At 42.9% G+C, this 15,521-nt stretch overlaps 1 protein-coding gene across 1 annotated transcript in view; it reads right to left on the bottom strand.

Moving 5' to 3' along the window:
• Positions 1 to 7,145, bottom strand: part of polr3a (polymerase (RNA) III (DNA directed) polypeptide A) — an 82,262-nt gene extending 75,117 nt beyond the window's left edge. The window contains exon 1 of the mRNA XM_049564513.1: positions 7,090 to 7,145. Coding sequence (XP_049420470.1) covers positions 7,090 to 7,130 — 41 coding nt within the window. The 5' untranslated portion in view covers positions 7,131 to 7,145. The remainder of the gene's footprint in view (positions 1 to 7,089) is intronic.
• Positions 7,146 to 15,521: the final 8,376 nt, after the last annotated feature.

Genomic DNA, 15,521 nt, shown 5'->3' with positions numbered 1-15,521 from the left:
CACCTCCTCTCTGAGCCCTGCCTGTCCCATGGGGACTTTCCCGTCTCTTATATTATGTTGTTTACAGCAGTGTTACAAGCTGCCAACAGCTAGTGCGTTTCATAACACCGCAAAAGGTGCCTTTGTGTTTTGGTATCTTACATAGACGTCCACTTACATAGTGCCGGTATTTGACAACTTTGGTTGGTGGCTGCTGCATCAACGACTGCCGCCACCCAGTGTGAATTATACCACCACAAAAGTTATCTTTGTGCGTTGGTAACTAACGCCCAGATTACTGTCAAAGCAGTGGCATCTGACAAAATCAGAAGTAAATGATAAAAAGTTCAGTGCCCCATATCATAAATTCAGCGCCCCCCGTGCTGAAAACTATCCAAGAGGAAACACTGACATGTATGTGTGTTGTGATATGTGGTAATGACAGCTAACGTTGGCTTACATTCTAACATGGACTAATTGCTAGCTAGCAAACACAGCAAAATACTGTGTTGAGTGGATAACAGCTGATTCATCCAGACTCCAGCTACTAAGCAACCAACACCAGATCCATGCTACAGAGCTAAGTTACAGCTAGCTGGGTGGCTAACGAGCTAACCGTAACCTAACGGTTTGACAGTTAACTGTAAAGCTACTCTGTATGAGTCTGTTGTTGGTTGTTTTGGAACGTCAGCTAGTACTTTGCAAATGGAAAGCTAGTTAGTATCATGGAGCCAGTGGTCCAAATGATATATGAACATACAGATAGTGATGTTATTCTAAATATGATTGTAATTTATTTTGTTTTATCAATATGATGCCAGTCAACCATTTGTCACTGTTGGGTGTGACGCAGGTGCTCGTTTGTGGCTGCAGAGGACGCTGACTGCAGTTCGCTCAACGGCCTCAAAGAGAGGTGCCACTGATAACAAGGATTTCTTAAAAGTTGCATGTTGAACCCTCAAAGAAGCACATTCATTGCTACTGACAGTATCCAGCCTTCACATTTTTGCTTTGCTTTATCAGAAGCTTGATAATGTACGCCCTAATTAAATAATTTTCCTAATTCCACCGAAGCAAAAAAAACAACCCAACTCCTGAATCTTTATGCCATTGGCCAAAAAGACAATTAAGGCAGAGAGGAGGGTTATTTCATTACAGACTCCTCTCCCTGGTGGAACAGGAGTGTGGTAGATTCGATTCTCTGGCTGTGATTACCCAGCCCTCGGCTATGAGATAGATGACTATGAATCAATTGTTTTCAAGGGGACTCTCACTGGGGCGCTGTAGTAGTTAAAGACGAGAGGGAGTCTAGTGAAAAAGCAGCCGGCCTTGGTTAAACAGACCATCAGGTAGTCTCATCGACTGCATGCGGCACCTTAAATATTCATGCATATACTTAAGGGAGAAATGAAACCAGCCGCGGTGCTCAAACAAACACCCCCCCTTTGCCTCGGTATCTGCCATGGTTAAACGAGCAGTCGTCATGACAGGATGGGAAATGTTTAGTCTTGCTCTGTGTCATCCTATCAGGATTTAATGTGTGCCCAAGACAATACTAATCACGCCAGGCTGCCCCTCATTATAGGTGTACATAGAGAACTCTTGATCATGTTTAAGACCAGAAAACAACAAAAAGTGAAATGACAAGCGCGTATGTTCAAAGGTCTATAAGGTACAAAGTCTGTATGCTGCTGTGTGGCAGTGGCGGTAATTAAAGTTTTGCTGTGCATCATGTAATGAGAGTCATGTTTCAGGTGCAATCAATGACATCCTCAAGAGGGGGCAGGGGGCCATGTCCACCTTGATACAATTGTCGTCGCTCCCCACTGCACTTACCCCTGCAGCGAAAATACTCAGAGGCCATTATTACTGTCTTTAAGAGGCCGTGGCATGCTTCATTTTCAAGCAAGAACGAAGGTATCTTCTGAAACTAGACAGGCTAAAGGGTCATTTATACTTCCTTTAGGTACAAAATTGGATACGTCAATTTAAAACGTTGTAAACATCACTGCCTTCATACTTTCATGTGTCCTGTATGTTGGCTTAGATAGAGCTAACAGGCGGCACTTAAAGTCAAAAGCTTCACACAACAATAATACTGTACCTTCAAAGGAGGCAGTATTAATGGTGGTGGTCTCTACATCCATATAGTGTTACATATGGACACGACGGAGAGGTCTTTACATTACCGATTCGTTCCGTTCTGCTATTACTTAAATTTATTCATCCCTCGTACCGTCGTATCTTGCTTGAATTAGGCTACACTGCGTCCACGATCTCCGGTGGTACTGCTTCGTTCTGTCCGTATCTGCAAGCTTCCACGAATACCGGAGAAATGAATGCAGAGTACAGACGGAAGGCTCTGTCCATCTCTGTATCTAACGCTGAACATAAATGAGCCCAAGGATATCCATTAATACCATGGGTGTATTATCAAACGAGTCTACCAGGCCCAGGCTCAGGGGCCAAAGGGCTCGGGACAACCTTTAGCCAGAGCATTTGCAATGAGCTTCTCTAAATTGACGTTGTATATTTGTCTTTTTAAGGAAAAGGACAACCAGCCTATTTAGAGAACAATGAATTACCTAACATGTATACAGAGATACATAACACATTTAAACAGTTTTCTTGTGGAACACAAATGTTATCTGTACTGGTATTAGTCAATGTACTAAGAAATCAAAGTACATCAGTATTTCATTCCTTAATTGACCCTTTGCGAAGTCCCTCCCCCGGACGCAGATTGGCCAATCGTAACGTAGCATCAAGCCGGCCCAGACCAGGGTCCGACAACAACACAGCTGTGCTCCATTGACTCTAATGCAATCGTCTCAGATTTCCTTCATTTTCAGGCTGGTTTTGTGGATTTGGAGCTAAACGTTGTGCCTGGGGCACGTCATGTATTAATGATACTCGTTACCTGGAGAGGTTGGAAAAAGATATACGTTTCTTCCCTGTTCCAAAACCAAAATCAGATCCTGAAAAGTGTAGGGTTAGCTAGCTAGCTGAAGGGAAGCAGGGAAACTTTACTGATATTCAACCAACTGTGTGTCATCACATTGTGCGCAGATGAATGTTGTTTGACTTCCCTCTGAGATCCCTGCCCGTCCGGTGGCGGAGGTCCAGGTGCTGGCAGCCAAACACCATCCATCTGCACACACTGTGATGCCACACAGCTGGTTCAATATCAGCAAAGTTTCCCTTTATATTCATTGTCTTGTGTGGCGATCAGCAGTGATGTGGTGGTTCACTTTTACACTGTGATCTGTAGCCTATAGTTCGGCTTTAGCTTCTAACTATCTTTGTCTTTTTAACCTGTTGTTGCTGCTGAGTCAGTTTGACATCCTGGATATATCCTTCAAACACAGACTGTAGACCCCTCTGTCCGCTTCTTTCTGGAATCACTCTTTCATTTTTCCAAAATTATGATAACATTTCCTGGAGTGCAACAGTGTGGGCTCCATGCTTACTCTGACAGCTTGTTGGACCATCACAAAGGGGCGGGGCTTAGCCAAAGGTCAATTCTCATACTGACAGAATTCCTGAATTTCAGTTACGACTTTTGATTATGGCCCACTGTCTGCAACAGTGTCTTACACAACAATGAGGCTTAAACGATACTTTTATAAGCAGCAAGCTACAAGTAGCACTACACAGTGTGCACTTCCCTCTACAGTCGGATGGCTCTATAGATCCGATGCCACCACTTGACCCATCTATACTCTTGACAAATTCTTACTCCCTCCTGTCCAGCTGATCCCGGCCTTGATTTTTTTATTTTTTCTCTGTGGGCTTGGAATGGATCTGCCCGACTGGAGGAGACCTGGACGCCATCCTCACCCCCACCACCACCAGCCCACCTCCTCGAGTTAAGTTCTTTTCTCTGACACATTCAATACCACCCAACACTATTGACCTGACATATTGATGCGAAAAGGCCTGGCTGCTAAGAGGCATCTGGCCGCAGCATATTGAGCATGCAGTCGGCTGAAGGAGGGGTCTTGCACTGCAGTCGAACTGTACGACAAATAAAAAGCAGCCTGATAGAACTGAGAGCCGAACAACACAAAATATCACACTTGCAGCAGGCCGGTCAGTCAGTCAGTGTGTGAGTACTAACAACAGGTGGCGCTAGCTCACCAGTCATCATGTTCAAACCAGGCCTCAGAGCTGACACTGGGAAGCATCAGTGTGTTATGATGACACAGAGTGAATGAAAACATGGGCTGCTACACTGGCTGCAGTGAGAAACGACATATTTTCCCCTGCTGCTGATGCACAGAGGCTGACACTGAAATGAGCCATGCCACCCCCAACACTCACACACACATATGCACACACGCCACCAATCCCATCATGCACTCTCCCTCCCCCATCCCCTTGAGGAATAAGAGGGGATTATGTCAATGCAATTCAATTGTATGAGTGGAGGTAATGAACTCCTCCTTTTATCTATTCATTTGCGTATTAAAGTATTTATTTGTGCCTGTTATCTGTAGATACTAATCAGGATGTGAGGATAAGACACTTTTGATGACAAACAAATTGGCAGAAATTTCACATCAAGAGGCTTTTCCTTTTTTTGTTGTTGCACAGACAGGTTTTTGATTGATGTAAGTGTTCCCTCTTTTATCACATTTCTGCTAAAAACACACTTACAGTAAGGTATTTTAATCGTCCACACACATAGCACACATATTTTCCACTCCAACGATAAGACGGCCACTCCTTGTTTAGAGCTGGCCCTCTCCTATTTAGGTCAGTGGTCTCCAGTCCATTTCATGTTCTGTTGCCTCTACAGTGTCTAAATTGCCCAGCAGGCAGGTGCCATTAGAGCAGTTTGTTTGCAAGGTAAGCAGCTATGAGAAGTGACAGCAGTAGAATTACTAATGCACTTTGGCTGTCATTTCTCTCTGAAAGCCCCTGCAGGGAGGGCCTGATTAAATTGATATTCAACCTCCTGCATGTTGTGTGCCCAGGCCTCATTAGCATAGGGTTTAGATGACACAGAGAGAGGGATGGCATTAGTGTTGTAGGAAGCAGTTAGACACTGTGCTGTAACTAATTTTCCAATTATAATGGGTGCCTACAACATAGCGTATTAATGATTCAAATCACATTATTAACAGAGCATGTATGTTTAAGAATCAAGCGAGAACGTGTGAGAAAAGAGGAGGCATTTCACACGGTGGTGGTTCACAGGAAGTGTCTGTACACATTAAAAGGGATCAAAACAAGAGTAAGCCTTGTGTAAGCCAAGTGTCATGTGACAAATAGACAGAAATAGCATCCTGTCAGTGTTGACTACATCATTATGCTGCATAGGTGAAGCACCGGGCAAAGATGCAGTTAAGGCCGGTCACGCCAGAGAAGTAGCATAGCAAAATCCTGTGTGTTGTCATAAAATATAGGCCCTTTCTATAACAGAGATTCCACAATACTGCCATAACAAAGATCAGCCATTATGCCGGCTTTGATGCCACCGCAGAGTGTGATTTTAGGGTGCTTTAACACCTGTTTGGTTCAGCTCAATCAATCAGTTCAGTTCAGTTCATTTGCCCCCTAAATGCGGTTTGTTTGGGCAGGTGTGAACACAGCAATCACACTCAGATGCCCACCAAAACAACCGCACCGAGACCTTCTTGAAGAGGTGGTCTCAGTCCGGTTACAAACGAACTCTGGTGCGGTTTGTTTGTGATGAGAACGTGTTCCGACCTGGATCCGAACCAACTGCAGTCACATGATACATTGTTTGGGTTAAACATGAGCATGTTACAGTCCTGGAGGATTATTAATGTGCACCTCCTCCTGTACTGCCTTAATATGCACATTCAGCACATCCAATGCATCAAAACATTGTTTTCTAGTTGGAGCCGCGCCTCGTTTTCAAACTGTATGGTTTGACTAAAATGAACAATGACAGCAATATAGTCCACGATGAGCAGCACTAAAATCAACCTGCGTAGTTGTCCCTCCATTGTGACATTAGAAAGTGTCGCATTTATCTTACAAGTGTACTCTTCTTCAATGTTTTGTTTACTTCCTGGATTTTTCCCACATGGAAATTCTGACCAATCAAGAGCAGCTTCCTCACAAGAGGCTTTTGATGTGGTCCGCTTGTAAATGCTGCCGTGAGAACTAGCCTTGGACCAAGACGTTCATTGCATGAACGTCTTGAAAACTAACCCCGTTTTTCGTTTGGGGGTTCCCGGTCTAGACCGATTCACGTCTCCATAAACGTTCAAATCAAACATGTAATGTACTCACCTCATAGGCACAGATGTTAGGAAGGTGTACAGGGATTGCCGTGTGTTTGTATATCCGTTATTGTTCAATAAACATGCATTTTAAGTAAGTCTCGGTCCAAGGCTAGAGCCTCTTACTACCAATGTGCAATACACCTCCCAACCGCTATAGCGGCACTGTGGCGCAGTAGAAAGCCGGTGCACTCATCCATTGCAGGACGAAGAAGGGGTGAAGAAAATTTGTAGATATCCCGAGATAAAATGCATGTTTATTGAACAATAACAGATATACAAACACACAGCAACCCCCGTACACCTTCCTAACATCTGTGCCTATGAGGTGAGTACATTACATGTTTGATTTGAACGTTTATGGAGACGTGAATCGGTCTAGACCAGGAACCCCCAAATGAAAAACGGGGTTCGTTTTCAAGACGTTTGGTCCAAGGCTACCGTGAGAACATGAACCAACTCTAGGCAATTATGCAACTTTGTGACAAAATTAGTCCCTGATTCCTGCTGACGGCATTCTGGAACCAAAAAAAAGTGTGACCATGGATGTACTATAGAAATGTAAACTGGATCCAAAGATGGCATATATTCATGAGAAATGCTAGCCTGGCACATACACCACGTTTCTGGCTTTCAGGTTACTTGTTGGTTTATGCAGGTCAGGCACAAACATATGGGTTAATTAATCGCTCAAACTTGATCCGCAAACCCACAAACCAGAGCTGAAACTTCTGGTAATGACCATCTCTAAAAACAACCTCCTTGCTGTTGTCTATATTGTATCTCATTTTTACAAAATATCAAAATATGTTCTGTTTAAAAATGCAAACGTAGGAAGACATTAAGAACTCACCCATCTTTTAATTGGTTATGTCTCTGGTAATCTGCCCCCATCTCTTATTACAGAAAGGACTGGCGAGATATTCTTGAGCTGCACAACATTTTTTGCGTTCTGTCGGCCATCTTGGTTTTGAGAGATTTGTGTTGCACTGACACCACCTGGCCAGTGGGTGGCAGTGTATAGCATGACGCACTAGGGTCCACTGTAGTCACTTAAATGCAACTATAGCATCAAAACGCATGCATATACAAGAAAATGGCTTTCGAATAGCTGTCCACTGTAGTGACCACTATACGTGAAAGGGTGAGGCAGAAGCAGTTGAGACATTTTTATTCCTCAGTTAAGTTTAAGGTCTGCTTATACAAACAACACTTCATTTTTCATTACAGTGGTTTTATAGACTCAATTAAAAACAGCTAGTGACACCTTAAAAACTCCACAATTTTTGCACATATTATGCCTAAAGGAGGGAAAATGAATAAATGTTGTACATGTACGCTCCCAACTTGTTGAAATTATTGTGAGAACATTAAAGTGTGAATCCTGTATTGTGTACTGTACCTGACTGTATCGCCTCTCCTAGCCAATATCCACATTAGTCCTTGAACTTAAAGCTTGTCATACAGCGATGCAGTACAGTAATGCAATGGGCAACCCATTGCTCACTGACCTCTCTTTAACCCGAGTGGCTGTTTCACCGGCCACACACTGGGACAAGCTGTCCATCAAGTGTGCACTGAGTGAGGACAAATGCAGCCTGACCCGAGCTGCTTTCATGGGCGGACAAAGCGCAGGTAAGACTGATGTTGTTTACTGAAGATTTAGTGTACTGTTTATCCAGTTTCCTGCCAGCACGGATCTACAGATTAGAGGATCCATTGATAAATAGACGCGAAAAAGTGCACTGTGAGGGTGCTAATTTGCATTATGATTTGATATTTTGTGTAAATAGGCTTAAATTCTGTTTGTTTTGTTGATGTATGTGTATGTTGCGTGGCATGTAAATAATCTTCTTGACAGGATCCTTCTTTACACATCCAGTAAAACCTTGAAAAATCCTCCCTCCAGCATTAGCTGCGTGTTAACATCACAAAACTGTGGTGAAAGCTGTGGTTAGCACTGAGCAAATATTTAAAGTCACTGCTAAAGACATCATCACCACTGCAAATAAATGAATTGGAGTCTGCTTATAGCCTCCCCCCTCCTCTTACCTAAATGGATATTTGATCCCTGGGGAACACCTAGTGCTTTGCAATCTGCGCTGGCTTCCTGGTGGCGCTTCCCCATCTCTCTGAGAAGCAAGCACTGACTTTGAAGTCTGTGAAGCTGATGATAAATATGCTAATGTGTCTGGAGGTGACTCGACGTAGCAGATAGCGCTGTGAGGGGAAAGTGCCACCCATCGTTTAATATATGGAGAGAAGGAAGGAGAGGGAGGCGGGCAGGGTGGAGGAGGAAGCATCACTCTGCTGATAAGGCGTAACAAGGATAAACAATGGGAGTAAAAGAGCACTTAAATTGTTGTTTGTCTGATCCAGGGCAACGATCTGTGGATATATGACTGCAGCGTGAAGTCATGAGCAGAAACAGTCGTGTTATTTGTGTCATAAAGTCATGTGTGGTTTCCAAACGGTTTGACTGGTGAAACCTGAAACCAAAATCATTTCCAGTGAGTATTTTCCTAGCATTTATTTTCATAATTTTGGCCATTATGATAATGTACCCACCAAAGTAATTGTTTGGATGTGAGAACAGGATGACATTGCTAAACAGGGCGAGAAATGAGAAGACGATCTGACAAGCTGTAAACAAGCCAACAGTTGAGTCAGATTAAAACACAAAGTAAGTGCACCTGCAAATAATCAGTCACTGAACAGGAAAACCAATCCTATCATCAGAAATAAACTTCAGTATCTGACGATTCTGCAAACCCCACACGGTAGGTATTGTTTAGGCTATGGGAAAAACGTGGTAATGGCAAACTGAATGCAATTAAATTCACTAGCCACCCGGTCGTATTTGAATTACAGTTTGATAAACAGTACCCATAAATGTGGGCGGAGTTGTTGTCACTCACGGCTCCGTCCAGCACTCTGTTTCTTCATTACCAGTGACAGAGAGGAAAGTCTGCACTTTGTTTATCGTCCACAGAACGAGGCTGCACGCCGACATTTTCTGAACAAAATAAAACAGGCTGCAGTGAGAGTCTCTCTCCATGGGATATTTAAAAATAGCTGGTTAGTGCATTTAATCCTTCTCAGGTAAGCACAGGGGTTTAGTGTTGCTGGAGCCCACAGGAACAACACTCTACAACACTTTTTTTTTCTCCGAGTAAGGTTTAGAGTATATGCAGTTCACATAATCCAGTCAAAATTTTTGTATATAAATGCTTAAAGATCCACTCATTACTAAAAGTGTGTGTCATATAAAAACTAAAGTGATGGTCAAAGTTGTCACATTGAAATTTAAGGTGTGCTGATGGATTAACATTGTCAACTCGTACATTGAGTAACATTACAAGTTAACGTTCCACCTTAAAAGTCGCCGGCAGTCGGCCCAGTGAAGGAGGCTGTTTTATCTCAGACTACAGGCAGCAAAACATCCTTTCTAATAAAACTCTCCACAGTATGAACAGTGGTTACATGAGCCTCAAAACCAGCCACAGCTCAGCCCTGAGCAGAGTGACCGTCCTCTATTGACCAATCAACAGACTGCAGTGTTCACAGCTCCACCTTTTAGTACCAGATCTGTGTGCTAGGTACCCCAACAGAGGGGGGACCAAAAATGGGGACGGTAAGGAACGGTTCCATTGGTACCATCCACAACTTTTCACAGTGGAAAAAGTGTACCGGTCTGAACCGTACTGTACTGCTTGGTGGAAACGGGGCTATAGTTGTATAAAGCCTTCAGTGTCTCCAGAAGGAGTCACTTGAAGCAATTTATCGAGGTTACATTAGTTGCTATTAGCCTCACGCAACTGAATCTTTATGTATTACATCTAAAGAATCTAGATGTTTTAAGAGACCTGGATACAGCATTGGAGGCGGGGCCCCATTCATTCCTATGAAAGTTGCTTAGTGGCACATGAAGCCAAAAAAGCTCTATTTACATGATGTGAAATTACCCGGATTTTCCACATTGTGGGGCCCATAGAGCAATCGCACTAGAGACTTAGGGCTGCCAAGCAGGGCCAAGGGCAGCCTAGGCTTTCATGCTTAACTAACTAGAATGGGGAAAAAAAATATTTAATTTCGAACTTGTCTAGATTTTCAAAATGTTTTCAGACAGAATAGATGAAATCCAGATAGAAAAATGAGTCATTTTGCTGGCGGTTGTGACGCTCAAAAAAAATGTATCCACTGATTAACCAAATGTAAATCTATGGGAAAACATCTTTTTGGGCCCTATTTCATTACATGGCGGATCCTGTCGTTGTATTTCCACTTTTGGCCACTATGTAAAGTTGGCTTCAAAGCCTGGTGCTGTTCCTGGGGATTTACATTGCATTGTGGGTAATAGTTTGACAAGGAGAAAGAATGTATTGAATAGTTTCTGCTACATTAATTTTTAGACTGTCCATCATGAGTCCGACAATGTTATAGGAGTGCAGTGCTACATTATGGAGTCTTAATCATCTCATGAGCCCTTCGATTTATTTTGTGATCTTTCAAAAGGTCCCGACCCCCAGGATGGACACCACTGTTTTAAACTAATCTTTATAACTATTGAATGCAAACAAGAAGTAAAAGATCACTGAAGTCATATAAGCGTGTCATCTCCTCTCAGACTGCCATGAATTATTTAAGAGTGTGAGTGAACCTGATTGAGAGAGATGCATATTTTGAAATAGAAAACTTTCACATCAACCTGAGGCTTAAAGACGAACATGTGCCAGTTAATGGATTTCTACAATTCATACATTTCATGCCTCTGGGCTTTTTTTGCTTTTCTGTGTGCTCCTACCTCTGTTTACTTACTCTGAGCGAGACCTTCTACTTGGCCTTCTCCTTATGTCCCGATGTCTGTTCTCCTTATGTCTGTAGTGCAGAGCGCGTCGAGCTGCCGCCTCTCAGTCTGAGCACAGATTTGATACCCTCAAGGTGACAGCGGCAGATCTGTTGCAGGTGTCGGAGGCAACATCAGGGTTGTCAGAAAGCATCTCGCCACTTGACTCAGATCTCTGAGCAGCTCAGACATATTTAGGATACAGGAAAAAAAACAGGTAAACACTCAAAATTCTCGTCACATTTCTGAGTAAAATGTTTGGTGTGAAGATAAAAAGTAGCAGTTTTTTGGTGTGAAATCTACTTGCTGTCATCCATCCTGCAGAGATCTCATCCCTTATCAGTGTGTTCTTTGATATTAACGCCTCATGAGCAGCTTTTCCACTTCAAGTGTGTGTGGACAAGCTGTAGGTGTCACTGTCGACGTGGCTTTGAGCTCCACCAGCCGTGGCTGTCGGAGTCCAGAGCGCCACCCAGCCCCCTTTGTAGGAGACGTCGTAAGTCAGATGTTCAGAATGCATGGGGCATTGTCTGCCTGGATGTTCGATGGGCTGGCAGCAAAAGGTGACATCTGGTGACTAATGTGCTCAGATGTGAATGCTGCTCCCTCAGTTCTCTGGGCAGCAGCTGCTCCGCAAAGGCATAAATGAGACAGGGGGAGAGAGACAGAGAGACAGCCAGGGAGAGATAGGGGAAGAGGGGGTGGTCGCCGGGCCGAGGTGGGGGGTAGGGCTCCGGGTTTGAGGAGCGTGTTTGTATGTGAGATGGTGTGCATGCTCACCACGCCAGCCGTCTGACTCTAAAGGGGTGTGTTTTGGGGGGTTGGGTATGTCATGGGAAAATCAATGACTTTCTGTCTGATTTTCGAGGAGGTGAAACACGGTGGCCTCCCCCTTCGCTCCCTGCTGCCTCTCTCCACGTCTGCCGCGCCACAAAGAGACCACACAGATCTACCAGAGCTTGTTTTGATCTGCTTTGTGTTTCCTGCTGCCAAGTGCCTTCTAGTCAGTGTGTCAGCGGCCAGTTGAGTCACAGCATCTCCTCGAAGACCGACTGCGGCGTGTGTTTGAGTCATAAACCTCGTCATAAAGAGGTAACGCGTGTGATGGAGCTGTTGCAGAGGTGACAGGGCTTTAAATGGTTACTTCCCCCAAATTACAAAACAGATTTTTCATTTTATCTGTGGTGATATCTGGCCATGAGGATAGTTTAATGTGTCCAGGTTTTGAGATATCGATTTGTAGGATTGCTGTTGCCAGCCCAACCCAGTGAAGGTCGCTGGGATTTTATTTGGGTGGCAATGATTCCCAGGCATTTATTGAAGACGTATCCCTGCATCCCATGAACTCAAGTACTTCTTCATCAACACCAGCCATCAGGTTCCATATGTTTCCATCTGAATTGGTCATTAACTGGATTATTTAACATATTATTTCCACCCTATGTTTACAATATTTTACAATAATGTTAGTATTTTTTCACGTAATTAAACTGTCAGTGTGAAAGTTAGTTTGGTAAATGCTAGAAGCTAGACATTTAGCTGTTAGCTAACCCTTTCAACTGTGTATCCATTACTTTTAGCTGACTCTTTCAGCTATTTTATTTCCTTTTGAGATAATTTTTTGGGGGGTTTTGGCCTTTATTTGAAAGGACCTTATTATTTTTAGTGAGTTAATTATAAGTGTATTTTCTTTTTTGTTTTTAGCTAGGTCTGCTACTTAGATATTCACACAAAACATAACTAGCTAGCTAGCTAGCTAACTGTTTAGGCTTCTCTGCTCACTTGCTAACTACTTTTCACACTCTCAATTGCAACATACAGCTGTTTAAGTTACAGCTGACTCAATACATATATACATTTTCTGAATTTACTACTCAGGTTGATTTTTACATTTCTTGAAACTTAACTGAGCTGCACCACAATATTTTCAAGTAGCCAACGCTCTGCTAACTGCAAAAGTAGGCTACCTGCTAGCATAGGCCACAAGTCCTACTGGTTAAGCTTTAAAGGGCCAGTGTGTAATATTTGGCATGGTTTATTGTCAATCTGAATCTGAATATCCTACCCATTAATATGTTTATACAAGTGTATAATCGCTATAAAATAAATTCGTTTGGTTTTCGTAGCCTTATAATTATGCTTTTATATATATATATATATATATATATATATCAAGGGCCTTGCTTTAGAGAGGTCACCATCTTGCGCCGCCATGTATGTACGGCAGACCGAGCGGACAATCCAGCCAGCCAGAGAATGCGTTTCGCGTGTATAAATGAACCAACGTAGACAGCGGGAGTAAGGAAGAAGGAGGAGGAAACAGCAGAGAGTGTTAGTAGTTTGTCGATAGAGAGTAGTGAAAAGTTTTTTTAGTTATAAAGTTTGTGAATGGACCACACTTACCACGCAACAGGAGAGAACGAACCCGAACCGTCATCTGCGAGGAAAAGAAGCTGCAACTTCACTCCTTATGATGCACTCTCTGCGGCGCTTTTCCTCCTGATGATATATCTCCCCAACGATGGTAGCAGTAGCACCGAATCCCATTCTGTGCATTCAGCCTCTCTTCTCGCCCGCTCAGCATCAAACACATGGAGTTCCTCATCTGTATGCTCCGGCTCAAACAGGTATGGCTCTGGGTCTGTGTCCGCTACAAGAAACTCTTCAAAATCGCGTTCAAAGTCGTCCATTGCAGCTACTATAGTCCAGAGATATTGCTAGGCTAAATAAACAGCTGAGCTCTGTTTACAGGCTATGCTGTCAGTCAGTGTGCGGGCTGGAGATTGGTGGAGCAGAGAGGGGAGGGGGTCCCCACTCGGTATGGTAAACGAGTATGTGTGTATGGAGTGTGTGTGTTACGCTAGAAGAGTCAGAGTTTGGGACAGTCTTTTACCCCCTGGAGTGTTACCAGAGTTTTTGGAGTGCTCAAATAAATGGGCCTTTTTCCCGAACGCTCCTCTGGTCTCCTGCTCGTGAGGGATTCATTACAATATCGTAACATGGCTTAGATTTCTAAATAAAGATTCATCTCATCGCTAGATGGACCTACTCCTGAAAAACTTGTGCGCAAGGCTTTTTGTCCCTACGAGGCCACCGTCATTTACCCAACGGGAGGGGTGAGCGAGTGAGCCCTGCAATCTAGAATTTGACCACTGATGTCACTGTTTTCAACCCATTGGCCCACACTGGCCCTTTAAGAAGTAGTATGACAATTTGGGAAACACACTTATATTTTCCTGAAGTTAAATAAAAGGATTGGCACTACTCTTGTATTTCTACAGCCTGCAGCCATTTGGCTTAGCCTAGCTTAGCTTAACATAAAGGGAGAAACAGCTAACGTTAGCTTGGCTCTCTCCGAAGTTTGCCTATTAGCAGCTGATGCTCACTAAGTGTTAAGTGTTATGTGACAGGATAGCTGTTCATGCTCACCAAAGCTAATCACGCTAGCTTCATATTTATCAAACAATAGTAGGTCTAAAGATCTTCTCATGTAACTCTCGAACTATTATCACTATTTAATTTTTTATAGACAATATCATGGTTACTCTGAAAAAATTCACAGGGCTCATAGTCAACAGTTTTGCTCAGTTCACAAATTAAATAAACTAGTTCACATTTATAGTTTACAATTTGAACTTGAGCTATTAAAGTCCTGCAAAGTGAATTTAGTTTACAAAAATGTCTTCAGTTTGTTTTTGCTGTTTTAATAAAATAAAATCATCATTCCCTTGCAGACATTTCCCAAGATTGGTTGGATGTTTCAGCAGAATGTTTTTTCAGACCCTGCAGGCACAATATGCATGTAAGTGTGGAATTTGTAACTTACTGATTTGTTCATAAAAAGTTCTTTAAATATCCATATGAACTGGCTTCAGCAGTGGTGTTGTGTCAGCAGGGGTCACACTGACTGTTGTTAACTGTCGTGAGAGTGAAAGACACTCACATTTGAGTTCATAAATTAGAAAGTGATTCGTTCAGTTCACCAAAAATATGAGCATATTCAATAAACACGCTCTTTAAACATGTTCATGCACAACACTGAGTTTTCGTAATGCTTTAATGCTTGGGAAAAATTCCAAAAACAGATATGTCAAAACCTCTGACATATAACACCAAAACTATCTACATGGCCCAGACACGTCTTGGGCTGAGTGATAAAAAATGTATTTGGCAGTTTTGGTGAATGGCCCCTTTAAAGGCACTCAAAGAAATTCTTCAAAGGGATATAACATCACAGATAAAAAACAACATCCTAGTAACAAGACATCACTACATCCATCACACTGCAGAGATTTCCCATGAGCCAATTGGATTTGGGGTAAAAAAATCTACCACTATAATGGCTTCATCCTTCTCCTGTCACTGAGGCATCCATGTTTGTTGAGCTGCATGTCACTACTCAAAATATGTCAAGTGTTCGGATGACAGACAGCTGTATG

Source organism: Epinephelus fuscoguttatus, linkage group LG20 (assembly GCF_011397635.1).
Source record: "Epinephelus fuscoguttatus linkage group LG20, E.fuscoguttatus.final_Chr_v1".
Taxonomy (NCBI): domain Eukaryota; kingdom Metazoa; phylum Chordata; class Actinopteri; order Perciformes; family Serranidae; genus Epinephelus; species Epinephelus fuscoguttatus.
Note: the sequence above shows the minus strand (reverse complement) of the source record. Positions and strands in the feature narration are given on the sequence as shown.